General features: G+C 40.5%; 1 protein-coding gene and 1 long non-coding RNA gene across 21 annotated transcripts in view; one reads left to right on the top strand and one right to left on the bottom strand.

The window, feature by feature from the left end:
* DLG2 (discs large MAGUK scaffold protein 2) overlaps nucleotides 1-27,230 on the top strand; it is a 1,731,178-nt gene that overhangs the window by 1,565,698 nt on the left and 138,250 nt on the right. For all 20 annotated transcript variants that reach the window (XM_045509092.2, XM_045509086.2, XM_074372765.1 and 17 more), the window contains one exon: nucleotides 16,251-16,365. In XM_045509092.2, coding sequence (XP_045365048.1) covers nucleotides 16,251-16,365 — 115 coding nt within the window. The remainder of the gene's footprint in view (nucleotides 1-16,250; nucleotides 16,366-27,230) is intronic.
* Nucleotides 669-26,931, bottom strand: LOC123613818 (uncharacterized). The gene is made up of 3 exons (XR_006721257.2): nucleotides 26,423-26,931; nucleotides 17,594-17,741; nucleotides 669-949 (listed from the first exon to the last, which is right to left on the bottom strand). It is a non-coding gene; the product is annotated as an uncharacterized LOC123613818 (long non-coding RNA).

The following is a 27,230-nucleotide window of genomic DNA, read 5'->3' as shown; positions in this document are numbered from 1 at the left end:
GAGGTGCTTTGCCAGTGGCTCGTCCAGAGAAGGTACAGAAGCTCCACACCCCTTCCCACATACCTTTCCCTACTCATCTCTTCCATCTGGGTGTTCAACTGTATCTTTTATCGTATCTTTTTATAATCAATGGAGGAAAAGTAGGGAAAATACTTCTCTTGAGTTCTGTGAGCCACTCTGGCAAATTAATTGAACCTGAGGAGGGGGTTCTTGGAACCTTCAATCTATAGCCTGTTGGTCAGACGCACATGTGATAAACCAGGCTTGTGATTGACGTCTGGGTGGGAGGGGAAGGGAAGCAGAGCAGTCTTCTGGGACTGAGCCCTTAACCTGTGGGATCTGATGCTGTTTCCAGGCAAACAGTGTCAGAATTGAGTTGAATTCTTGGGTGTCCTGCTGGTGTCCCAGAATTGCTTGTTGGTGTGAAAAGAACCTCCGCACACTTGATGATCAGAAGTGTTGGGAGTAGAGTGCTCTGTGTGAGGGCGGTGGTAGTGTGAGTTGTAAAGGGAACTCAGAGGGAACGAGCACACCATAGGGAAGAACGGGTCCCCCACACAGGTGGGAGACCGGGCTGATTTTCTTTACAGGGGGTATGAGGCCAATGAGAAGTACATAATCCTGGGGAAATTCAGGTATTAAAGGCCTTGGGTATCTGAAGGCAGGGATGTCGGGAAGGACTGAAAACAAAATTGTTTAGAAGTCTTATAAGGAGCTTTGCAGACCCAGATCCTCCCTCTACCTGCCAACCAGGCTCACCTCAGCAAATTAAGCCAAAGAATCTCTGGATTTGAGGCATCATATATGGATCAGGGTTGGGGCAAGACACTGCACAGGGGACAAAAGTATTAGGTAAAGTATGTAGTAAATGATGAGGCCTTCACCCCCATCTCCATGCTTCAGGTCTCCCTTTCCTTTCCTTCCAGAACTCAGCAACTGGGACTTTAACCTGAAAAAACAAAAACAAAAACAAAAACACAATGTTACGGCATTCTGAGGAAATGGAAATGGCCTAAACGTAGAGATTTCCGGTTCCTGATATTTGGGTATCTCCAAAATAAATTAGTCCCCAGCTTATCACTAGGAAGTGATGACCACTAGTCCACAGTCCCTGCCTGTGCACACAGAGCCTCCAGTCAGCATCTCTGTGCCTCCTTCATTTGGGTTTACAAACAGGGATCACCAGGCATTTCAGGGCATCCTTAAAACAAAAACAGAACTGAAAAGACTACGGAAAATCTAAAGATAATGCAGGGAAGAGAGGAAACCTGGAAAATAATAGTAATGAATATACTTAAGGAGATTAGATATTCATGAATTAAGAACAGGGGAATGTTAAAAAAGGAACCTTTAAAGAAGAAACACCTCTAGGACATTTAAATGTATTAAATTATACCTGGTCTATCATGTTCATTCTAGGGAGAACCCATTGCAAAAAGGGCAGGGAGAAAGCAGGGAATACTGAGGAAGTCAGAACGTGGATTTATCCATTCATGCACACGTTACATGTACATGGCAGTCATTTCTCATGCGCTGTCATGAGCCAGCCAGACACCCATGAAGAAGCCAGAAATGAGTTAAGAAGGGGCTGAGCCAACAGGAGCTGGGGTAGGATGAAGACAAATAGTACCACAAAAAGAAAAGAAGAGAAAAGAAACCCAGTGATGACTGCTGTGAGAGAGGGCAGCAGAGACTGGTGGAGGGTCCAGAACTGCCCTGAGAGGAACAGCTGAAGGATGTGAGGGGGAAGAGGTTGTTTAACCTAAAGAGACAAGGAAACCAGGGGAAATGAGAGCTTTCCTTCCTCCTGCCCCCATACCCCTCTTCCTCTCTTCCTATTCTCTTCCATTTTCTTCCTTTCCTTCCTCCTTCTCTTCCTTTCTTTCCTTCCTTCCTTCCTTCTTTCTTTCTCTGTTTCTCTCTTTCTCTCTCAAGGGTTACATAGGGGAGAGGATTTGTTCTATATAGCTTTAGGAGATAAAACTTAAAAAGTAAAAAAAAATAGAAGGAGTTAGATAACATCTCAAAATGGAAAAGAAACTAATCAGGGTGGGCAAGGCTCATCAAATTCCTGTTCAGAACTGGCTTCTGTGTAAAAGATGTCCTGTTCACACATTTTCTGTCCTGATGAATCCAGAAGGGGCCAGCTAGAGACCTGCTGGTCTGTTGCAGTTCTCTGTGGGCCAGAGTGGGCTTGGTGAGTTTTTGTGGATCTGTAAATTCATTCTACAGTAGGACAAACATAACTAGATGATATTTAAAAGCGCAATTTCTTGGATTGATCCATAGAAGCCAGCTCTGAGTTTAAATAAAGAGGAGACTTATTGGAGTGCGTTGATTTCTGGTTCTTGAATTGGAAGCAGAAACACCATCCCAAAGCTGGTCCCACGGATATTTTCCAGGCTCAGACTAAAGGCGACGAAGAGTGAATTTTTCAGCAGGTACTAACTGAAAGACCTTGTCATGTGACTGTGCTGAAGCAACCCCCAGAACTGGGCTTCAGTCAGTCATCCTACATCTTCCAAAGTTTTAGCCTTTCATTGTGCAAGTTGCAAGGAATTGACACCAGGCTGAGTCAGCTTTCTGATCCTCACCCTCACGGTTCAGATTAGAGTCTAATTATAAGAGCTACTCCTACATCTCCAGAAGCAGCATGCCTGGGATTGCTTCTTAAATTATTAATCAAGAGAAAGATAAATCTGCCTGATTCGGTTCTACAGGGATCGATTTTCCCATAGCATATTTTTATTTATTTGTGCATAGAAGTCCCTTTTAATGGTTACTTACGTTCATTATTTTCTCATTTTTTCCATGTGTCTAGAGGATAGAAATGATAAGATTAGTATGTGTTTCACACAACCCTGTCACACTGGAACTGCACAACAACCTTCATCTATAACAGTTCCATAGAGGGGAGGGTATAGCTCAGTGGTAGAGTGCATGCTTAGCATGCACGAGGTCCTGGGTTCAATCCCCAGTACCGCTATTAAAAAAAAAAAAAAAAAGTTCCATAGACCCAGGAAAGCATCTAGTTTATAAATTGTTTCACTTGTTAAAGATGTCTCTCCCTGTACTCCTAGTCACTGGCACGAGAATGCTGGGCTGTAATGACGTCCCCTCAAAATCAGTGTGCCAACATGGACTCTTTTTCTTTACTTTCCTCAATGGCACCTCCTTTTCTATTCTCAGTCAGTTGCTCAGGCTGGAAACCTGAGGGAACCCTGGACTCGTCCACTCTCTTTCTTATCTGCCACATTGAACTAATCAGCAAAGCCTCTTATTTACACCTCCCAGACGTCTGTACCCTCTTCTCCACTCCCACTGTCCTCGCCATCTCTCACTGGGCCATTGAAAGAGACACCTCAATGACTTCCAGGAGGTTTCTGATCTCTCTATTGTCACTGTCCGGCCTCTTCATCAGAATGCTGCTAGCTAAGTGACAAATACAATATATCCCTTAAAAGACACCCAGTGGTTCCCTATTATCTTTGTTTTAGAGTTCAAATTTCTTAGCAAGTGATACTGTGCAGAGGACATTATAGGGTTACACTTTGTCTGTACTTAAATGACAATTTCAACTTCATGTACACCCAGGGAGTTCTTTACTTTTCTTATAGATCTTTTGCCAAAAATCAGGGAAACAGTTTTGTAGAAAAGAAACAGTGAAATAAGCAAAATAATTTTTTCTACGCCATAAAAATAGCTAAACTGAGCACAAAATTGTTACCATAAATTGAGCCGAAGTTCTGTTCAGCTCTTGTTTGTTTGTTTGGGGGCTGTGGGTAATTTCCCATTATGTGATTTTTCTGGTTGCATGCCATAAAATACTTGCAATATTAAGATAATAAATAGGAACACATATAGCATCTCACGAAGTAAAAGGGAATCTTAGGATTGGAGAAGAATCTAGCTGTTTTAGGATTCAGAAATAGATAATTATGATGGGAAAGAAGTGAAGGGTAAATAGTTCTTTCGATCCATATCTTTGGCAATTCTTCCTTTTGCCTCTTCTTTTTAGTGGGAGAGCCATGGAGGAATAGAACACATTTATCAAATTCTCGCCATTTGCAGAATGGCTAGGTCACTTTTTCATCAGGACGAAGGGGGAACAGTCACACCAGCAACTCCACTCCATCAGATATCAAACATTTTCTCAAACATCCACCATGTGCCTCACCAATAATAAGCAAGTCCTTACAGATGATTAACTAGTTTCCTGCAAGTGGAGTTCTGCAGAGGAGAATTATCAGTCATATTTGTTGGAAGGACCTATCATAGGCCTGGGAGCTGTCTGAGGAAATGATGTTGAAGACAAGAAGGGAAAGCTAGGTGAAGACTGATGGGAAAGGTGTTCCAGGCAGAGGGGACAGCATGGATGATGTTTTGCAGCTAGAAAAGAATGGGACTGAGAAAATCTCAAAAGCTAGAGTCTGAGAAAACCGAAAAGGAGGGTTAAGAAAAAGATGAGCTGGGGAGTTCAGCAGGGACCTTCTTGCCTTTACTGAGAATTGTAGACAAGAAGCTCGAGCTAGTCCTGGAATTGCCATCACTGTGGAAATCAATGTAGACATTAGATCACAGTAATGGGAAGTCCTTATGTGCAAGGACCGCATTTTAACATCTTGTCACTGGTGTCTAGCACAGAGCTTCACCATGGTTGATGTTCAAGAAATGTTTGCTGATTGAACAGAAGCATTTGAGCAGCCATTTCATGGCTGTTACCTCAGTGAAATCTCAAAATGATGCCAGGTCTAGGTGTACTATACCTACTTCACTGTGAACAAACCAGGGCTCAGAGTGACACACTTGGGGGCACGTGGGGGAAGAGCCAGGAGGGGCCAGGTCCTGTCATCCCAGCCTACTGTGCTAGTGAGGAGGACTTGACATAGTGCTGTCAGCTTTTAAATTGTATCAAATTAAGATGTTTACTCTTTTACAAAAATCAATTTTTTTCTATTTTGAACATTTTCAAACATACAAAAATAGAATTTTACAAAGAACGCTCATGTACTTGTCACCCATATTCAATAACGGTCAAGTTTGCCAATTTGCTTTTTATCACTTGAAGTATTTTCTTTGCCAATATATTAAAAAAAAAAAATCCCAACAGTATCTCTTTTCATCTCTACAATATGCAGGAACTATAAAGAAAAAAACGACAACATGTTCTTATATTACCACAATGCTATGTCATACCCCACAGAATTAAAAATAATTCTTGGTATGATCTAATGTGCAGCCTGTAATGACATAAAAATTTCTTTTTCCTAATCAGGATCCAAGCAAGCACTGTACATTACATTTGGTGATTATACCTCTAAAGTATAAAAAGGACATTTTAACAACCAAAAAGTAAGAAAAAATACTTTAAAGTTAAGAAAGAAAAAAAAAAAACCCAAAGTCTATTATGTAAGTTTAGCTTTAGGAAGTGCTCCCACCCTCAGCCTTATTTATTTTTCATGCTGTAACATGGCCTTGCTCTCTGCAGCCTCTCCGGGGAACCTCTGCCCCAAATTGTTGCCGATTCTGTGGTATCAGAGGCAGGGCTGCTTGCTCTCTCTCCTGAGCATCTCCTGCCTCACAGCCCTATGAGTGCCCGGTGTGTGCTCTTTGGAGCAATGTGAACCTGGCCGTCAGCCCCAAGCCTGGAACACCTGCACCAACAGGAATCATGGTTTCCAGCTGACTTCGAGCCTTAAACCCAGAATCACCCTAACGACATATTGAGAACCTTTCATTTGGGAAGCATATTGGAGAGACCAAACAAAGCCTTTTCATTTTGATCTTACCAACCTAGCTTATAGAATTCATTATAAATATGAGTCTGTAGCTGTATCAGAAATTGGTGGTTAAACGGTCACTTAGGGTGACCAGGCCAGACAGTACATGTCAGGAACGAAAGACAGAATAGCACAGTCACTTGTAGAGGGGAGTGTAGAATCAACGTCGTGAAAAAAGCACTGAACGAGGCCAGAACTAGAATATCTGGATTCGAGTCCCAGCTCTGCTGTGTGACCTAGGGCAAATTGTCTAGCCTCTCTGAGCCTCTATTTTCTCTTAGTTTTCTTCCCATTGTGCTTCTGTTTATCTAGGGATGGTGGCTTATCCTCCAACACAATATGTAATTTCTCAAGATGCTATTAAAGGGTAAATCTGATAGGAATGTCATGGAGGCAAGACAGATATTTGTTCCCCTTATGTCACATGCAAGGGGACGGCCAACCTGCCTGCCTCTAGAGCCAGACTGCTTCATCTTCTCTCTCTGCGCAGGTCTATAATTAGGCAAGAATATCACCCTTTTCACTGGGCAAGACCTAACTGATTATTATTGCAGTAGAACACAGGAAGCTTGAACATTATTATTTTAGCTTCTAGCTCCATGATTTTAATACAAAAGAAGGAACAGGGCAAATCCAGCAAAGATTCAATATTTGTATTTGCCAAGGAAGGCTTTCTTATCTGGTTGGATGTAGTCTTAAGCATTTTGCCTTAAATTTGGAAGCACAGCTCCTTCTTCTGATGCACCATTAGCTACAGATCACACCAATTAAACTACAGCCTGTGCATCTCAGCTCTGAGCCTTTTGCCCAACCTACCAGCAAAATCTTTAGAGAAAATTGCTATTGGCAGCTAGGCCCTAATGATATCAGAATTTTCCATTTTCCCCTCAGAGTTTCACATTTACTCTCTTAACCATGATGCCCTATTTAGCTTTATTTCCACAGCCAAGACAGAAATCTGATTCTACAGCTTTTGAGACAAATTTCAGGTGCTGAGGAAATAATCTTCTAGGCAGAGTGGGATTTTTTAAGAAGGCTGTATTGATATGATTTGTTATTATCATCACTTTATATGGTGCAATTCAGTTTATCAAACATTTTTATATCTGTTTCTTCATTTGATCCTCACAGCAACCTTGTGACATAAGTGGGGTATTAATATTTCCTTTTTATGATTGAGGAATAGAAAGCATCAAGAGATCTTAATCTTTCTTTTCCATTTATTGAGCACCTAGTTTATTCCTGGCACTGAACTCTGCCATTTACAAATACTATTATTGCATTTAATCTTCAAACAATATGATGAGGCACATGTTGTTTTTCTATTATTGTATATATGAGAAAACCAAAACCAAGTCTTCTCCAGGTTGAATAATTTGCACAAAATCCACATTGTGAATCAGCGGTGAACTTAACATTTAAAGTTGGATCCTACTTATTTCAGAACCTTTAAAAAAAATAGCATTACACCAGGCAACTCCCAATTGCCTGAAGACACAGGCTTTGCCAAATTCAAAAAGTTTCTGGGCTGACTCCACTTTGCAATATTCCTGATAATCAAAGAAAATCTGCTTTTATGAATCCATAAAACAAAGCTTGCATAAAGCCAAACTGAAATTTGACATATCTAACTTTCAAAGTTATGCGCATATTGTACAAAATAGCTGGTTGGGGATTCAGACTGTCGTTTGCCTAAAGAACTTACTTCATTTCACACATTAAAGAATTCCTGAGTGTTTACTGAAACCTCCTTAAAGGGTCTCCAGCCAGGCTGCACAAAAAAATTGTTCTAGTCAAAACAAATGATCCCTGTTCTACTGAGAAAGAGAGAAAAGGGGAGAGAGAAAGAGAGAGAGGGAAGGAAACAACATATCTTAAATCAGACTATTATTAAAAATTATTCTAAAAGATCTGATCTACTTTGTAGTAGGTTTGGCAAATGAAAGGGTCAGTGTTTTTCCCCAAAGTCTTTGTTTAGCTTGCCCAATTCAGCACATTTATATTAACATTTGTTGACTGATTATGTCACACTCTGTTCCAGATGTTAGGGATACAGAGAAAGTATGACGTTGTCTTGCCCTTAAGGTGTCCATAACTCAGTTCTTAATGCTCAGTGCCGGAGATCTCTTACCTTGTGGGATTCAGAAAACATAGTGGACTCACCCTATTGTCTGGGATTCTCTGTTATAGTTGGATTTTGGTGAATTTAGTTTTTAATCTGTGTATCTCTCTCTCTCTCTTTGTCTCCCCCACCCCCCACCCCCGTGTCACACACAGACACAGACACACACACACAGTAGTTTGGATCAGAAGTTAAACCACATAACATCTGTGAATCTTTAGCAGTGAAAAATTCCATGTCACTACTTTAACACAGAAGCAGGTTGGCAACCTGAGAAATGAGTTAAGTCAGGAGTTGGGGTAAAAGGCCAGTAAGATGCTTAGGCGGAATAACCAGCCTGGGGAGATCCACTGAAGATCCTCCCCGTGGCCAGAGGTCAGCTCTCTCGAGGGCAGGTGGGCATGTCCATACACATGTGGGAGAGAAGCCCATCTTCGCTACTAGTCTGGAAAAACAGCAGCCCTCCCAGCACGACTACCTGAAAAACTGCCAGAGTCAGAAAGCTCTAAGGCTGTCTCTAAAGCCTGGTGTAACCTGGCAGGGGCCCTTCTGTGCCTTTCTGGCTCTGAAATTTCAGGACCACTAAGAAAAGAAGAGGTGGTGAAATGTGAACTGTCAGTTCTTTCCTGAGCTCCAAGTAAATAGAATTATTTTTGTATCATTCATTATACAAAAGAATTTTCACAAAGTATTGCTTCTTGGGCTTGAGACATAACGAGTATTCTCTGGCGATCCTCCTGCGCATGCCTGTTTGGGGAAGAGTCTAGTGGTGAGGGAGCACTGATTGATTTGTCGGGAATTGTCTAGTGTTAAGCACTTTTACTTATCATATTACATTGATTATAAGGCTAACGTCTTCCCCCTTCTACACACATACATTCCAACTTGTGATATCTGAATGAGTCTCGAGTTCACCCTCTCCAAAAACAGTGCTGTTATTAGTAATTGATGCTGCTTTTTAAAATCAATACTGCTTAAAATGATGCAAATGAAGTACACTGTATTAGATGTTTAGAACAACATTGTATAGGAGCAGAGAAGATGTCCCCATTTTACAGAGGAGGAGACAGCATCTCTGAGAGAGTAAGGGATTTTCCCAATATCAACTCAGAGCCAAGACTCAGATGCAGCAACTGACTCCAGGCTTTCAGACCCTAGTTGCTCTTCTCACTCTACCAGCAACCGTATGGTCTTTTGCAAAGATTTAACCTGCCTCAGGTTCTCCATTGTAACATATATCTGACTGTATTGTCTCTTCCCACCATAGTGCTATCTTGTTACAATTTAGAAAGTGCCATATCTTGTAGTAACTTACGGTGAAAAAGAATATGAAAAATGAATATATATATGTCCATGTATGACACCAGCAACTGATACAACATTGTAAATTGACTTATGTTTTCATATATATATAGAAAGTGCTTGATACTCATATAGGAGCAGATATTTAAATGGTAGGTGCTCTTTTTATATTTACCCCAAGAAACCAGAAAGTTAAATGCTGTGCACCAGCCTGTGAGCCCCTGGAGTCAAAGGTCTGTCCAGTGGATTCAATATCCCTAGCAATTAGCATTGTGCCTAGCGTGTAATAACGTTTGCTGAATAAATAAAAGAAAGTACTTCCCCCAAAGAAATGGAAGCATTTACCATTGCTTACCAGTATGTCATCCCCAGAACAGTGATAAGATGCTGTGCTAAGGATAGATGTAAACTATTCCACCTGCATTTTCCCCATACACCCTTCTGGACCCTGGTGACAGCAAGGGTCATGTTCAGGTGAACAATGTTGTGTCACCAGTAGACTGCACATTATTGATTTTTGCCCCAGCCCTACTGGAAGGTGCTCCAAAGCTCAGGCTTCCTTAACTTATAAGCCACCGCAGTCTTCTCTCTCAGGTTTGTCTGTTAAAAAGCATCACTTCTTTACAATGTTAGTTTCAGGTATACAGCAGAGCGATTCAATTTTACATATACGTACACAGATATTTTTTCTTTTCAGATTCTTTTCCATTATATGTTATTACAAAAAATTGAATACAGTTCCCTGTGCTATACAGTAGATCCTTGTTGTTTATCCATTTTTTATGTAGTAAATCAACTACACTTCCACAAAAAAAATGTTTTAAAAAAAAGTACCACTTTATGGGTGAGCAGCAGGTGATCTTTTCAGACTACTTCCCCTGGAGTGTGGAAATGGATAACTCTGCAGGAGAGCAGCCTGTTCTGCTTGGATGTGCAGAATCTTCCCAATGATTTACCAGTTGTTGTTAAAGCTGCACACACGTCCGTAGTGAGCATGTAGGAAGAGGATGCTACTGTCCCCATTAGTGGGACTAAAGCCTGGATATGCATGTGTCCTAACAGGAGCCACCACAATAGCAACACAAGCAACTCTCTTACATTTACAAAATGCTTTGCGTCAAATCTCATTTTGATTCTCAAACCACCGTGTGAGAGGAATCTCACAATGTACACCAGAGCAGACTGAAGCTCAGTAGCATCCCAAGGCACCATTGGTAGTAAATGACTGGATTGAGACTGAAAGCTGGTCTCGTCACCTAGAGTTCCCAGTTCTGCTCTGCTCACTGCTTCCTCTGGGGACTGACAACGTGAGTCAGCTGGATGAGGTCATAACTGTGAAGGGTACACTGCCCCCCAGCTCACCTGGGGGAGGCCAGGCCTGTGACGTCAGGCTGTCATCTTACCCAGCAAGCTTATTGTTTCCTTCTCTCAGACACAAGACTGGCCATCTGAGCCATCTCTAAAGACGTAAGCAGTTGGGCAGTTTCAGTCAATGCAGATTAAACCGATTGCATTAAATAACCCCTACCTCCTTTCCTGTGTGGGTCATGGAGTGGATTTGCCCCTGGGTCTCCTTGTGCACACTTGACAAATTGCAGAAGAAGCAAGTGTATGGCAGAGACACCAGCCCTGCCCCCGCTTCATGTGTAGTGTGTGACGTTCACATCTTGCCCTTGCTCCATCCAAGTGTCCATCAATGTCTCACAGCGTTGAGATGATACTGATGGGCGAGGTCACTGATATTCCTGGAAAAGGCAGCAGCTTTGGAATTGGGCATCATTCTCCTGGCCTCTATCACTATGGATTGGTGAGAGGACCCCAAGAAGCCATTTAATGATTGCCTAACAGGTGAGTAGTTCCATCCCGGTGCCAAGTGTCCCAAAGTATGGCCATCTGTGATTTATTCCTCTTTGTCCTGGAGGAGACATCAGTTCATAACAGGCAGAGTAAGGCAATATTAGGGGGCTCTAAGAGCAGACACAGGTTTCTATTTTGCCCAGTACAGAAAGGGGTTTTGACTTTTGCAAGCAGTGAACAAGAGTAGGTGTTGAATTACATGTGAACATTAACAAGAAGAATTGTGTCATTACCAGCAGCCAACCCTTTAGGTCCGTCAGCTCTCTCTCATAATCTTCCCAGCGTATCTCAAAGTGGGTACAATTATTCCTATTCTGCTTATGAGGAAATTGAGCCCAGAAAGGTTAATAACTTTCATAATGATGCACAACTAACAAATAGCAGAGCCAGGATTCTGACCCCTGCATAATCCAAATCTTGTACCCTCTCAACTGTCATCACCCACCATGTCTAAGTGAATGAAAATGACACAATCCCAATATGAATGTGTCTAGTCAGTCTAGATTTAGATACCTAGAAATGTGGATTTTTTTTAACCTGGCTTCTCATTTATAGAGGGGAAAAAAAGAACTAACCAGAGGTAATATTTCTTGAAACTCTAGAACATTTACCTAGAAGTTGGTTTTAGTGGTCAGAAGAAACAACAGAGAGATGACTTGTACTTTAAAAAGCATTTGCCAGCCACCTATTTCATGCAAAGTAAGACAGAATAAGGTGCTGCTTCTTTAATGCAGTTCCCCACTGCAGAATTATCCTTAGTTTTCATGTCAGTGTCCCATTCAAGAAGGAAATGCATTCAGGTTCTATGTTTTTCAAAATTATATGCCAAGCACCTGATACCATCCTGTGTACAGGGAAGGAGGAATGGTAGACCTTGAGGTGAGAGAAGCAGAGATGAGTGGGGCATACACACTCTCTCAAGAGTTTATAGGCCGATAAAGGAGAGGACCAGCGTGCACATAATTAATGCAGTAGGTGAAAGGAAGGAGAGCAAGATGTCAAGAGGGAGTGATAGAGAACTGAAGAGGACTTGGGTTCTAAGGAAGAATTGTGGCATTATAATAGGTCCCATGATGTGATGAAAACAAACTGGCCTCACGGAGATCCAGGGTTGAATGCTAGCTCCATGTCCAGTGAGTTCTGTTTCCTAGAAGCTCTGTGACTTCGGTGAAATAGTTAACTTCTCTGAACCTGTTTCCTCATCTCTAAAATAATATACCTACCTCAGAGCTTTGTTAGGAGAACTAATATAATTTTTAAGTTTGTACCACAGAAACTAGTCTATTGCAGGTGCTCAGTAAACATGAATTTTCCCTTGGAATATGTAAAGACTGAGCACTATTACATCTCATTTGAATGGAACATTTGGGGAAAGGAGAGGGAATTAAGAATAAATGGATGTGATGGTGTTAGGTCTTTGTTTTAACTTGTTGAAAATGTAATTTTCAGCACTTTTATAAAATATAAAGAAGACATACTTCACACTTTATGCATACTTTCTTATTTATTTCTGGAGCCTTTCTAACTATAAACCTGTGGACATAGCCCCTCTCCTCTCTGTCTCTCTCTCTCTCACACTCGCACATGCACACATACACGCCATTTATATTTGTAAACTCAGATCTTATTGTTTTTGCTTGGATGAAATTACTTGTAAAGCTTTATTTTTCAAAAAGGAGCAGAGGGATAAACACTTTTGAACACAGGATTTGGATGAACATCATTGTCCAAGTGGAGAAGTTGAGAATGAGATGGGTTCCAATTAAGACGAATACAATACAATAAGCAATATAATAGCTCCCTATCCATAGTGGGGAATGTAAACACTGTAGAATATGATATAGAATAAACATGTCAAAAGCATGGCAGGAAACATTTGGGGGATCTAATGAGCCACAGAGTAAGGAGAACACGGTGAGGAGGAGCCCAACCAAGTGCTGATGTTCTCCAGGTCACACATCAGGGAACTGTTTCCCATGTGACACGGCTGAGGTGGGGAGAGCACAGAGGCTGCGAGAGAATGGTGAAAATAACAGTGGGCTTTGGGAGTGATTAGACAGGAATAAAGCCTTGACATTAGACAGAATAATTAGCCTTGAAAAAAGAAGTCCTAGGGAGAAACATCTTGTCTTTCTTCATTAAAAGAACCATAATATTGAAAACAGGCAATTTCAGTACCTGCAGGCATTTTCAAACAGAACTCATTTCATGATTCTGCTCACTTCCTCATTCATTATTCATCCATTCATTCAGAAAATGTTTATGATCACCTATTTTTTTTTGAGAGATGAGATAAGTAGGTCTATTTATTTACTTAATGGAGGTACTGGGGATTGAACCCAGGACCTTGTGCATGCTAAGCACACACTCTGCCCCTGAGCTATACCCTCCATCCCATGATCACCTATTATTAAATGCCTCCTGCATACCAAACACTGGGTTAGGAACAGGGAAAGCCTCAGTGAGCTCAGTGTAATGCGGAAGATGGGCAACGGCACAAATGACTGTAATTTGAGGTGATAAGTACAGTGAAGTAGCCAAGTAGTCATAGGGGGTTGAGGACTGGCACTTAATTAGGTGTTTAGGGGGGACAGTTAAAGGTGGGATTTCAGGTTTTTGTCATGGCTGTGAAGTCATCCAAGTGGTAAAGGCAGGAGTCCTGGGAACAGATGGGAAATTTAGTGATTCTTAGGGGTGATGCATGGTGCTTAGCAAGTGACAGTGTGGAGCATGGCTCAGAAGGAACCAAGAGGTCCAACTCGGTGATCCTGGCTAGATTATTTTCTCTGAAAAATACTAATGGCTGTGTGATGTCTGTGCAAAGCTTTGACTGAGACTCGTGTCACAGTGCTCTACTGACCTGCCGTGAACGTGCTCCCGTGCACCAAATCCCTGTCTGACAGCAATGGCTGGACGGGCCCAAATGTCTACCTATATGGAAATTGTTAAATAAATTACAGTCTGAACAGTGGAATGTGATTAAGAGTATTAAGAAACATGATACTTATTGTTTGAGAGAAGGTAGGAAAAGATCCAAGTTACACTGTTAAAGGAAAAAGCGTTAGCATAATACATAATTATGATCTCATGTGTGTGGGTATGTGTGTATGTATATACTCAGATGAATTGAGAAATGTCTGCAGAAGTCCAGCATCCACCCTCTATGTACCTGCAGGCAGGGCTGCAGGGAAGGACAGCAGTGAGAGACAAGAAGGAGGGAGTTTTTTATTTTGTGTTTTTCTATATAGTTGACATTTTTACAACATCCATGTACTTTGTTTTATAATTTAAATAAGAAATGAAATAATGTCCTTGAAGCCCTGAGCACAGCATCTGCCATGTGCCCAGCAATAAAGATTAATTGGTTTTTAATAGGGTGGCAAGAAAATATGACTGTCTCAGGATGATTTAAATCTGCATATAGCATCATACAAATGGTTGTAAATAAGTGTTTTCTCTCTCTGCTAAAATGGAATGAAATAAATATCTTAAATTATGGATAATAGATTTTAGATTAACTATGTGTTCTGCTTATTTAATCACTTAGGATTTAATTATTCAAAGCAAAGTTTTGAACAGGAAGCCTTCCAAATCTAGACTTTGCTTAAGCACTAGAAATTTCCCATCAACTAGTAGGGTTTTTATCTTTAGAGCACTAAACCTTAAACGTATTTAACGTTCAGAATTAATTGTTGTCTGTCATTGAAAACCAAAGTCAGATGTTTTCTTTTATGAAATTCTACCCCACAGCAACCAATAGATGTTCAGGTAAATTGAATTTAAATTTAATTTTGTGGAACTTTTTATTATAAAGAATCTGAAATACACTGTAAATAGATAATCCTCAGTTACATTCAGTCATTCGTGTTTTTATGAAAAGTTATTATATTCATTTAGTCATTCGTGTTTTTGTGAAAAGTTAAAAATAAATTGAATTGAAAATCAAATTATTTTCTAAAATATATTAAGAGCCCCTGTTAAAATTCTTCAGGATGAGTTTTGTTCATAATTGAAAGGACCATTTATAATTTCAATGAACATAGTTATCATGTGGGTAAATTGAGCCTTTCACCTACTGGATTTTCCTAAAGCAAGACACTGTTGTGACAAGGAGATGACAGAGCAAGTTGGGATCAAGAATATTGAATTATGCTAATAAATATCTCAAAATCTTTTTTTATTTTTATTGGATTGACATAACAAAAAATTTTTCCTGTGATAAACTAGTGTAATAGTTTTATTTCCTTGATTTTTTAGACCCTTTTTTTCTTTCAATGTTTCTAAAATAGATTTAATACTTAATTTAAATATATTGTGTATCTTAAAATTAATGACGTGTGGCATGTGATGTTTTATATTAAAGCTATAGGGTAAAGCTGAGGTATGATGCCAAGTGATCAGATTCTTACAGCCTCCCAGCAGAAAAAACTTAGCAAAATTAAATGATGTTTTCTACACAGTTCATCATCAAGCACTTGACTGTCTGGTCTATCAGGCCGAGGGTAACTGGAAACTCACCTCAACCCCTATAACATCAGTAATTCCATGGACTTCTGCAATTTTTTTCCCTCTCTTTTCTAAATCAAGCCTTTTATTTTGAGATAATTATAGATTCACATGCAGTTGTAAGAAATAATACAGGGAAATCCTATATACTTTTTATTCAGTTTTACCCAGTGGTAACATTTTATATGTCAAGCCAGATATTGACATTGATGTAAGCCATCAAATTTATTCCGATTTTCTCATTTTACTTGTAATCACTTATGTGTGTGTGTGTGTGTGCGTGGTTAGTTTTGTGTCATTTTATTACATGTACAAGTACCTGTATCCACAACCACAGTCAAGACAGAGAACGTTTCCATCACCACAAGGGTACCTTGTATTGCCCATTTATAAAAACCTCCACCTCCTCCCCTATGGACTTTTCACATCTTGGGAATTTGATGGCAGTATGTTTTAGAGTTACTTTTGGGGAAGTAACTGATTTGCTCCTTTCCTCTTGTGAATGTCTGCAAATAAATAATACAGAAGCGAACCCTCTGTGTTCTACCATTCCTGAGTTGCGCATCTCCCTGTTGCTCGACAAAGAAACCGACAACAGGGATGAAGGGCTGCCTTGTGTGTGCAGCATTTCTAACTTGCTGAAGGCACGGAACCAAATTTGCCACCTTTGTTTCCATTCACAGATTACGCTCGATTTGAGGCCAAAATCCATGACCTACGAGAGCAGATGATGAACCACAGCATGAGCTCCGGGTCCGGGTCCCTGCGAACTAACCAGAAACGCTCCCTCTATGTCAGGTAGGCAGCCGCGTGTTTCTCACTGTAATCTGCGCTTGTGAGTGATTAGCTTGGGGAGACAAAGGCAGCGCCTTATAGCAGTGGGACAAGTGTTCTTATTAACCCCACTCCTCGATGTACCACTCTAAGACCTTAAGTTTAACCATGTTGAGGAAATCATTGAAATGTTATGATGTTAAATTAGTTAAAAGCCTCTGCTTTTAACAATTTCTTTGACCATGTTGTGATCCAGGGTAAAGTTCTTGGCACAGGTTGCAATGGAAATAGTGAGAAGAAACATTTTCAATTCTGACACATCTAAAATTGAATATGTGAGTCAAAGCCCTGGACTTTTGCTTACTTACCATCAGTATGGGAAGAAAATATTCCCATAGTGCTTCCCAGTCTGCATCATATCTGTTGTATTAACTGTGGTGTATTGATTGAAAATCAGAAGTACTCTCTCAAAGAGTTACGAGATTTTTTTTTTCTTAAAGTTTTGGTGGAATGACTGTCTTCTGTGGCATCTTATTACCAGTTGTTTCTCAAACCACAAAAAGCCACAAAAGGTTACTTGTTCCTTGCCTGACGAAATTCATTAATTTACCAAGAAAAAACAATGATTGATTGAACTTGAAATGCCTTCCGGTCTTTCATCCCTGTAGTTAACTCTTGGGTATGACCCATCGTCACTCAGCTGTAACATGCCCCTCTTCTTAGCATGAGCCTCCCATATTCCTTCCAAAACATACTGCATCAGTGCTGACTATACTTTTAAAAAAACAGAAAACTTATTCTTAAAAACTCAATGAATTTGAAATATCCAGTTCTTTCTCAAAAATAGTTCATCATATTTCTTTGAGGATTTTATATGAAAACATTATTTCCTTTTTTTTCCATAAAATCTATGAAAATCTTCCTAATTCCAATTGGAAACTATTCTTCATTCCACTACCATTCAATTGAAAAGAAATGATGACTAATAAAAAATAATAATATATGCATTAATGGCCAAACTGGGAGAGTGATGCCCAATTGATGAAGAAAATGAATCCAGGTACCAGTGGAGGAACCACACCCATCCTCACTGTATTCTCTCTCCCCTAGTATCTGGTCTGACTCCCACCAAGGGTCATATCCTCATCTGAAATTTTACTGTCTTTTCTTGGCATGAGGTGCATAGTATACATATTAATTTAAGTACTTGAATTGACTTGTCCTGTTGATTCCACTTTGGCTATAAAGTTACCTTTTGTGTGCATTAGGTGGGCACAGCAGGGCCAAAGAGAGAGCAGGATTCCGAAAGGTGGCAGGTTCTCGAGGGTCTTGATTTGCTGGCCTCTCTGACAAGCATAGAGTCCCTTCTTATTCCAGAGAGTTCTAGTACTTCAGAAGCCCTGAGATTTTAAATTTGAAAAAAAAAAAAATCAGAATATCAATGTCCCAAATTTGTTCAGCTGCATTTTGGAAGATTATTTTGGTACATTTACATGTAATCTGTGAAAGAAACATTGAGAACCACCCTGGAACATGTCTTAAAGTGATGTAACAAATATGATGAAAAGTGGCTATTTCTGTTCTCCTTACTCCTGTTGTATTGCTGATCTTTGTGATAAGAAATATTTTTTAATCTTGAAATGTTTTAGTCTTGGATAGCAAATTAGGAAGAGCCAAATTAGGTTAATAAGATAGAGATAAATCAGCTAATGAAAATGAAATGGTTATATAGAATAAGACTGGAAAGAAAAATTACCAGTCTTGGTATCTTGTTAAAAAAAAATAGGATGCATAAAACTGTTAATGTACTAGGAGTTTACTGAAAGTATACTGTAATAGCTTAGTCCTTTTAATTAAGTTGCGGAAGATTAGGAAAATTAAATGAAGTGATACGATGATATTGTGTTAAAGTAATAGACTTTTTTGAAATAGTAGTGTTAACCAGAATCAGACCTTTATTATTTGAAATGGTAAATAAAACCATAACATACAAAAGAGATGAAGACTTAAGGTAATAAAGAATGTTATCTTGTTAACATTCTAATAGTTGGAGGTTATATTGAAAGGAGGAACCACCTTTAAATGGGACCCAAAAATAGCTGACACCTCATGGGAAATTTCCCAAATTATTTCTGTGCAAGATACCAAAAGTACCTTGTAGAGGGCTGACCTCAGCATCTAAATGACTCTTAGAGGTATAGACTTGGAAGTGATATGGACCATGAAGAGAGTAAAATCAGAGGGAAAGGACTTACAATATCCCCTGGCCTTGTTCTCATGCAGTATGATACATTAATTTAAATTAATTAGTTAAAGCTAGAAAATGAAATGAAATAGCAAGGCCTAAGGGGAATCCTTACTCAGAATGATTTGGTATGTTTGTACCTTTGTCGTGTGGGATTTTTTTTTAACACCAATTTTGGCTATAGGATTTTCACAGAGATGCTTATTTCTTCTAGAGCACTTGAACAGAACTAATGCCAGTGGATTGTACTTATTTAGGAAAGTCAACTAGTTGCTCTCTCAAAATAAATCAGTAGCAGACTTCCTCTTACTATATAAATACCAGATGATGAGCACGTCTCTTAGGTTTAAAAGTCTCTAATCTGAGAATGACATCCTGGAGTATTAGTCTCTTCATTCTGCTTAGCTTTATGTAATTCTGGGACTGCAACCTTAGCTATCACCATACTTACTGTTTAATTTACCGAAGAGGAGACTGAGCCCCAGGACCCCCCAGCTGTTGGGTGGCAGAGTCAGAGCTCCTACCTCCCAGTCCCATACGTCACTCCGCCCGCCTAGAGCTGAGCTGATGTGTATCAGCAGTTGAATGCACTTTGGCTGTGAATCCCAGTGTGCTGCTGTCAGCACAGCGGCCAGCTCTCGGCTTAAGGAATAGATTAGCTGAGAGGAGAAATTCAAACGTAAACCTCTTTGGGGTTTTTACACAGGATAAACTGCACTATAGGGATTTCATATGGGATTTCTTTAGTACTATTCATATTTTTCTATGAAGTCAAAACCCAAACCAGAAAGCAAGCAGCTTCTTTGTCCTGTAATAAACAATTTAGCTGACTTAGTCGAATATTTGTCTGCACCACGAAACCACTCTTTCCCTCGGACTTACCTCCTCTTCCCCTACGCACAGACACATACAGATACACACACACACACGCACGCACTCACGCACGCACGCACGCATGCGCTCCCAACCTTACCCCTGCCCTGGCCGTGACTCAGAGGATGCATCTTCTCAGGAAGGTGCAGAAGCTGGCTCCATTCCCCTACTAGAAATGATCCTCCCGGGTGGTAGCGCTTTGTGTGCCTGACAGTGCAGAAGGGAGAAGGAGGGAACTAGCACACCTGGGCCAGGCAGTGGTGTAAACTTGAGCCAACCCTCCCTATTTTCCAATCTAGTTGCAGTTCTTTTCCTTTTAATCTTTGGTGTAAGGTGCTTGAAGTGCTTTGACAGTGCTGTGCAAATGGCTTTGATTGTCCCCAATGATGATGCATACGTGTTCCCCGCAAATCATTTGGGTGGATTTGATTTAGTGGGCTCTGTGCATTGGGTATCTCTTGCATTGTGAAACATATATAGTTGTAGAACCATCAAAGTAAATAATGTTAAAAATTTGAAGGAAATATTTTTCACAGTGCTCCACAAGTACATTACCAATTCTTCAGTCATAGATGCACTTGGGCTCGTGAGCCACTGGCACATGGGCTTTGTTGCGTGACCTTGGACATTCTCCATATGAGCAGGTTGAGGTCTCATTGCCTCTGAAATATGCACTTCTTTTCTTATCTATCAGCTGGTAAAAGCATCTGTATGACAGAATAAGGCTTTCCTGCTGCCAGTAGGGACACACCTTTATCTCTGAAAGCTGCTGAGAAAGGTCAGAGATAGAGGGGGCTAAATTTACACAAAAGTGCAGATGGCAAAGTTGAGATCCCTTTTTTGATAAAGAGAGCAAGAACACCCAGGACACTGGGAGAATGGAGGAGGGAAGAGAAAAAGCTGGTAAGTCTATCAGTGGGGAATAAAAGGTCACAGGAAAGAATGTAAAAGAGAAACTCGGCCCATGTTCATTTGTTGGTAAAAGATAATTGATTTTGAGAGTTCAAGTGACTAACCTTTCTGTTGTGAATTTAGGTTTAAAAGACAGTTTCTATGGTTTATTTATGCATTCATCAAGCGTTTTTCGAACGTATATTCCATGCCAGGACCTCTAACAGGCACTGTGGACCCAGCACTAAAAGTCATGTCTCCTGTCTGTCCCCAAGAAACTCACATCCGACAGGGGAGGCAGACTTGGGGAAGACGACCGCAATGCAGAGTGACATGAAAAGTTTGCCCTAGAAAGGCCAGGAATCTTTTACTGCTCCCTCATGCAAGGACATCTGAACTGATTCTTGAGGATTTTATACGAGTTAACCCAGAGGCCTTCAAGTCTTTTTACTTAATGTAAGAAATACATTATTCACCATGACTCAGTAAATACATACCCACATAAAGCTGAAAGAAAAATTTCATTACATCGTATCAACATGTCTTATGTATAGTAGAATTTGCTATTTTCCATTTTGTTTGTCTCCCTCTTTTTAAAAAACATGACGGTCACAACTCATTAACTTGATTTAATAATCTCTCAGGGGTTGTGATCTGCAGCTTGCAGAAGGAATACTCCGGGCAGGTGACACAGCACACAGACAGACAGCAGAGCGCCTCTTCCCTGCATTACAGTTAGTGTCCCTGGGATCCCAGACCCTTGGAAGGCAGTTCTCCCTGGTACAGATGAGGAAGTGAAAGTGGAGGGAAATATTTGTCAACCACCTTCTGTGGGTCACCCATTATGTCAGTACTCTGCATATATGTCCCCTTGTGATCCTCCTGGCACCCCACAGAGTCGGGGGCTATTTCCTCCATTTTACAGAGGGAAGAAACTGAGACTCAGAGAAGCTAAATAGTTGCCCCAAGATCACAAAGCTGGACCAAACGTGAGCTAGACATTCAGGTCCTGTGTGTGAGAGCAGTGCTTATTTAAGATCACAGTTGCTGGATTGTGCCAGACATACTAACATGTGAATCTTGGCTCTGCCACTTACTAGCTCAGAGATCTTGGAAACGTCAGTCGCTCTGATTTTAGCGTCCCTATCTGTGGGATTGGAGTAGTAATGGAACACCATAAAGCGGTCATGAGGATTAAATACAATAGTGAATTTAAATATCTGGCACATGGGAAGCAATTGATTAACGGTGGCGGTATTTATCACCATATTAGAAAGACAGCCTGTCAACTGCAGGACAAAGAGAATATAGAATTGTTTGTGAATGAGACACTGTTTTTTCAGCTTTCCTTCAGCAAGGGAGGAGGACAGACTTCCTGGAGCACCCCACTTTTTTTTAATTGAAGTATAGTCAGTTTACAATGTGTCAATTTCTGGTGTACAGCATAATGTTTCAGTCATACATATACATACATATATTCATTTTCATGTTCTTTTTCATGATAGGTTACTACAAGATAGTGAATATAGTTCCCTGCGCTATACAGTAGAAACTTGTTGTGTATCTATTTTATATGTAGTTGTTAGTATCTGCAAATCTCAAACTCCCAATTTATCCTTTCCCACCCCTTTTCCTCCCTGGTAACCATAAGTTTGTTTTCTATGTCAGTGAGTCTGTTTTGTAAATAAGTTCACTTGTGTCTTCTTTTGTCTTTTTTTGGATTCCACATATGAGTGATATCATATGGTATTTTTCTTTCTCTTTCTGGCTTATTTCACTTAGAATAATGATCTCCAGGCCCATCCATGTTGCTGCAAATGGCATTATTTTATTCTTTTTTTTTTCAGTTTTAATATATTTTTGTTGAAGTACAGTCAGTTTACAATGTTGTGTCAATTTCTAGTGTACAGCACAATATTTCAGTCACATAGGAACATACATACATTCATTCTCATATTCTTCTTCACCATAGTTACTGTAAGACACTGAATATAGTTCCCTGTGCTATACAGTATAAACTTGTTTATCTATTTTATATATATTAATTAGAATCTGCAAATCTCAATATTTTATTCTTTTTTATGGCTGAGTGGTATTCCTTTGTATAAATATACTACAGCTTCCTTATCCAGCCATCTGTTGATGGACATTTAGGTTGTTTCCATGTATTGGCTATTGTGTATAGTGCTAATATGAACACTGGGGTACAGGTATCTTTTCAAATTAGAGATTCTTCTAGATATATGCCCAGGAATGGGATTACTGGGTCATATGGTAAGTCTATTCCTAGTCTTTTGAGGAATTTCCATACTGTTCCACAGTGGCTGCACCAGACTGCATTCCCACCATCAGTGTAGGAGGGTGCCCTTTTCTCCACACCCTCTGGAGCCCTTGTACATTGCTACTCCTCTAGACCCCAGGGAAGCTGAAGGGGTAGCTGGGGTTCTACAGCTCCAGCGTGCCCAGCTCTGACAACTCACCAGGTGTTTCTCATCCCCCACAAGGGTCTACCCAGAGGTAGAACCTGAAAGGAAGTCAGTTGGAGACACAGCTAAGAGTAAGGGGCCACTTTGCTTACACCTGACCCTTCCAGTTCTTCATGGGTGTTATGAGTGTCCCTGTCCCTGCAATTTCTTCCACTTTCCCTCTGCATTTTTCAGCCACTCTTAAGCCATGTGCTCACAGTTTCTGTTCTGGATTTGAAGGACTTACTTCTTTTTACACTGATTCTAAGTCCTTATTTTATTTTATTTTATTTTATTTTATTTTATTTTATTTTATTTTATTTTTGGTTGAGGAGGTAATTAGGTTTATTTATTTATTTTAGTGGAGGTACTGGGGATTGAACCCAGGACCTCATGCATGTTAAACACATGCTCTACCGCTACCATGCTATACCCTCCCCCTTAAGTCCACGTTTTGAACTAGTAACTCAAACTTTCTTTCTCTGACAGTTTTTGCTTCCAAGGCTATATAATATGACAAATGCGCTTAGGTCTGCCTCCTGCCCCGTTGTTTAACATAAAGTTTTTTCACTCTGAATGATCAGTACATTGATTCTTTCATTCAGCAGATGTGGTTTCACGGACTTAGCACCAATGTACCAGTCTGCAGTAGATGTGAAAGATACAGAGATGAATAAGAAGACAGATCTCCTTCCCTCAGGAGTCTCAGTGTCCATATCTGTAGGCAGTTCGAATAGTATGCAGATCATTATTGTAACTGTCCTTTCCTGATACCTCATGAGTTATATGCCTTGCAATTATTAACCTATTTTAATCTTTACAACATGCCTATAAGGCTTCCTGTGGTGAAATCTGCCCAGAAGACTACTGGTATTTAAAACTCATCTGTTAAAATAGTGATCACTCTAGTCTTTATTAAGGCTTCATGGTAAAAGCTCCTTGAAATGGAAATACTGGTTCAAAAATGGTTCAATACTGAACCTGCAAATCCCAATTAACGTCTTAGTTTTATTATATCCTTAGTGCCTTACACCACAGTCTTGGCATAAAGAAGTCTCCTTAGTAAATATTTGTTGAATGAATTAATCCCTAGACAGTTTCCTATACAGATGTGAAAGAAAAAAATTAGAATATAAGGCAAGACCTTTGAGCAGTCAGTTCTATGGAAGTCCAATACCAAGTGCCTGGAGTCTGGCCGTGTCCTGAGGACACAAGCGTGACCTGCTGGTGCTGGGATTTCCAGGACACATCAGGCTCTCAGGGCCATTCAGGCTACTTCATTCGCCTACTGAACTCTGTGACCTGCTTTCAACTGGGGCTAAATCAATCAAAGATTTAGACCATGACACACAGCCTATACCTTCCTAGTGAGAGGACCTGGGGTAGAGGCAGGGTTCAGGGTGAGCCTCATCCTGGTTCTTGTACTCAGCACCTTAGTCTTCCTATTCCAGGGACATACAGCTACAAGTTACATCGAGGACAGTTTTGCACAAAAATCTCACCCAGGGTTCTTCATCCTGATGAGTTCTTATTCTAGGGGAAAGATATTCTCACCTGATTGATTTTGGTGGGAGGGGAAAGAAACATTGTCATGTAAGTAAGAGACTCTGGTCCTTCTCCTTCTCCTCTTCCTCTTTCTCCTCCTCCTCCTCCTTCTTCACAATAACATATCCTTCCCCTCTACTTCCCACTCACTGGTCAGTAACCTGGGGATGCTAAGGAAGAATGTAGAATTGGAGCATGTCAGGGGACTTTGCACCAGTGCAAAGCTGTTTCCAACTTCACTTGTGTGCATTTCTCAAGATCATTTAAGGCAAAGCCATGGCATCTGTGGACTTGATTACAAATCATATTTTTATCTTCTTCCTTTCCAACCTTGGACCCAATACCCTCTCAGCAGCTGTCCCCAGAGGACATGTTACAGTCAGCTGTGTGCGTCCCCTGCCCAGGGCTTGTTTGGCACAGCACTGGCCAGTGATGGCATTTTTAATGCCTCCTATTCATTCACTCATATATTCTTATTTAGCAAAATCATCACTTATTCTTTCAGAAATACGATGTATTGCAGCACCTTGGATTCAGAGGTTCCTAACTCTCTTAAAATCTTACTGGGGGAGACATGACCAGGTACCTGAAACAGCTGAACAAGATGAGGCAGAAAGTCTGGAGAAAGTCTGAACTTGGGAAACCAGAGTAATCTGGAGAGGGCATTGCAAAGTCAGAGTGGGCAGCCCCAGCCACACTGAGGGGCCAAGGCTTATGTGTCTGAGCTTTACTCCTGACTTCATTTAAACCTCAAAAGAGTGCTGTGACACAGATATGATTATTATCGCCATACTACAGAGGAGGAACCTTCTAGAAGGCCAGAGAGGTTTAAAAATAACCTACCCATGGTGCTTGTAGCCAAGCCATATTCTCTACCCAGGTATGTCTCTCTCTGAAGCCCATGCTCATTGTACTGCAATACAGTGCAGAGGAAGTTAACCCTGTAGGAGCCGAGGTTACATTCATATTGATAGACCGTCTATTTGGTTTTTACTCTATACAGACTTCCTCCACATCGACCTGACTTCTGGTCCAGACTTCACAGCTTATCAGTTGCTGCAACTTGAGTTTCTCATGTATAAAATGGACATAACACCTAATTCACAGGCTTGTTGCTAGGATTAATTAAACTAAGCCTATGAAAGAACCTGCCAGACGGGCCTCGTTAGGTAAAGGGGAAGTCCCTTTCCCCCTTTGAGTGCTCAAAGTCTGCCCCCTAAGCTGGTGCCTCCTGTAAAGCAAAATAGATTTAGATTCTTCCTTTATGTCTTGCAACTCATTAGCATGATGCTCACTCTTTCAAGCATTTGCATTTTTAAGTGCGTCCTTAATTGTGGAACAAAAGGCTTTGTCTTCAGGCAGCTAATTTTGTGCTAGAAATAGAAAGGAGGAGGAGTCACTGGAGACCTAGTGGAGGTTTCTCCTTCCCCTAAAATCACAGGCTGGCCCTGATTTTGGAAGGTTTTTAATTTTTAAGTTTCTATAGTAAGAGGGACAAAAGTACCATGGATGACCCTTCCGTTGACCATCACATTGTTTTCTCTATCCCTCCATTCCAAGTTCTAGAATCCAGATATCATTTTCATTAATAGTGGACCCTCATTCATTCACTCACTCACCCACTTGATCCTCCAGAAAATTTTTTCAGAGCCATAACCATCCACCTTAGACTGTACTGTGCCCTGGGGTTAAAAAGATTAGTGAGGCATCTTGAGACACTCCACCAACCTGGGTCCTGCTCTTCCCTCTCACCCCATGGTAATCATATTTCCAGAAATTTCACATCTCCAGAGGAGAGACTTAGCCTCTTAGCCCAAAATTACTACTTCCAAGAACAATCCAAACAGCTCTAACTAGAAAGGAGGGAGAACAACAAAAGGCAAGGCATAGAATGTTGACAAGAGAGAACAGGTGAGAGGTGAGCACATGGGAAAACTGAGGGAATCTTCACCCTCAGTCACGAGATTAGGTTAAGAGCAAGGGACTAGACTCAAGGCATTGGTCCTTTCATCTCAGCGTTTGAAACAGTGCCTAACATGTTAAGAGTTCTTTAAATACTTACTGAATGAATTTTTGGAATAGCAGTTAACTTGACAGTGAAACAGAAGAAGGTATTTGGAGAATCACCAACGGTTGATAGATGCTGGTTGAGTTAAGCACGTGCTCCTCTGTGTGCCTCTGCACCATATAAACTCCCTTCTAACCTTCACACCCTCTCCACCGCCCATCCATTGACTCACTTGTCCCCTCCACCGGATGGTGAGCACCTCTCGAATGGAGATTTGCCCGGTTACAGTCTGTATCAGCACTGCTGACTCAATCAAGTGAATGAGTTATAGATATTACTAGATTGGAGAGCATTTAACTTTTAATTAAAATTTTACTCAGTTACCTCATGGCTTGCAAATTGTTCTGGGCCTAACAGAAGTCCTTGTCTCTTCTTGATCAGGTGAGTAAGCTGTCCTGTTCAGTAATGATAATTGTTTCTGTGTTTTTTTAAAAACTCATTTAGCCAAATTCCATATTTTGGGGGGTGGGGAGGCAGAGGAGGTAATTAGGTTTATTTATTTATTTATTTATTTTAAGGGAGGTACTGCGGATTGAACCTAGGACCTCGTGCGTGCTAAGCAGGTACTCTACCACTGAGCTATACCCTCCCCCACCACAAATACCATATTAAAAATAGTATAGACTTCAAATCCATTTTCCTTTTTATTATAAATCAGTAAGAACAGAAACAAGGACATTCACAAGTTTTTAAAAAATACCTCATAATAATAAACAGCTAATTATAATTGTATCCTATTCAATGCCAGGCCATTTGCCAAGCACCTTATGTGGATTATCTTATTTAATTCTCATACAAGCCT

The sequence above is a fragment of the Camelus bactrianus genome, chromosome 10 (genome assembly GCF_048773025.1).
Source record: "Camelus bactrianus isolate YW-2024 breed Bactrian camel chromosome 10, ASM4877302v1, whole genome shotgun sequence".
NCBI lineage: Eukaryota > Metazoa > Chordata > Mammalia > Artiodactyla > Camelidae > Camelus > Camelus bactrianus.
The sequence above is the reverse complement of the archived record's forward strand: the minus strand, read 5'-3'. Positions and strand labels throughout refer to the sequence as shown.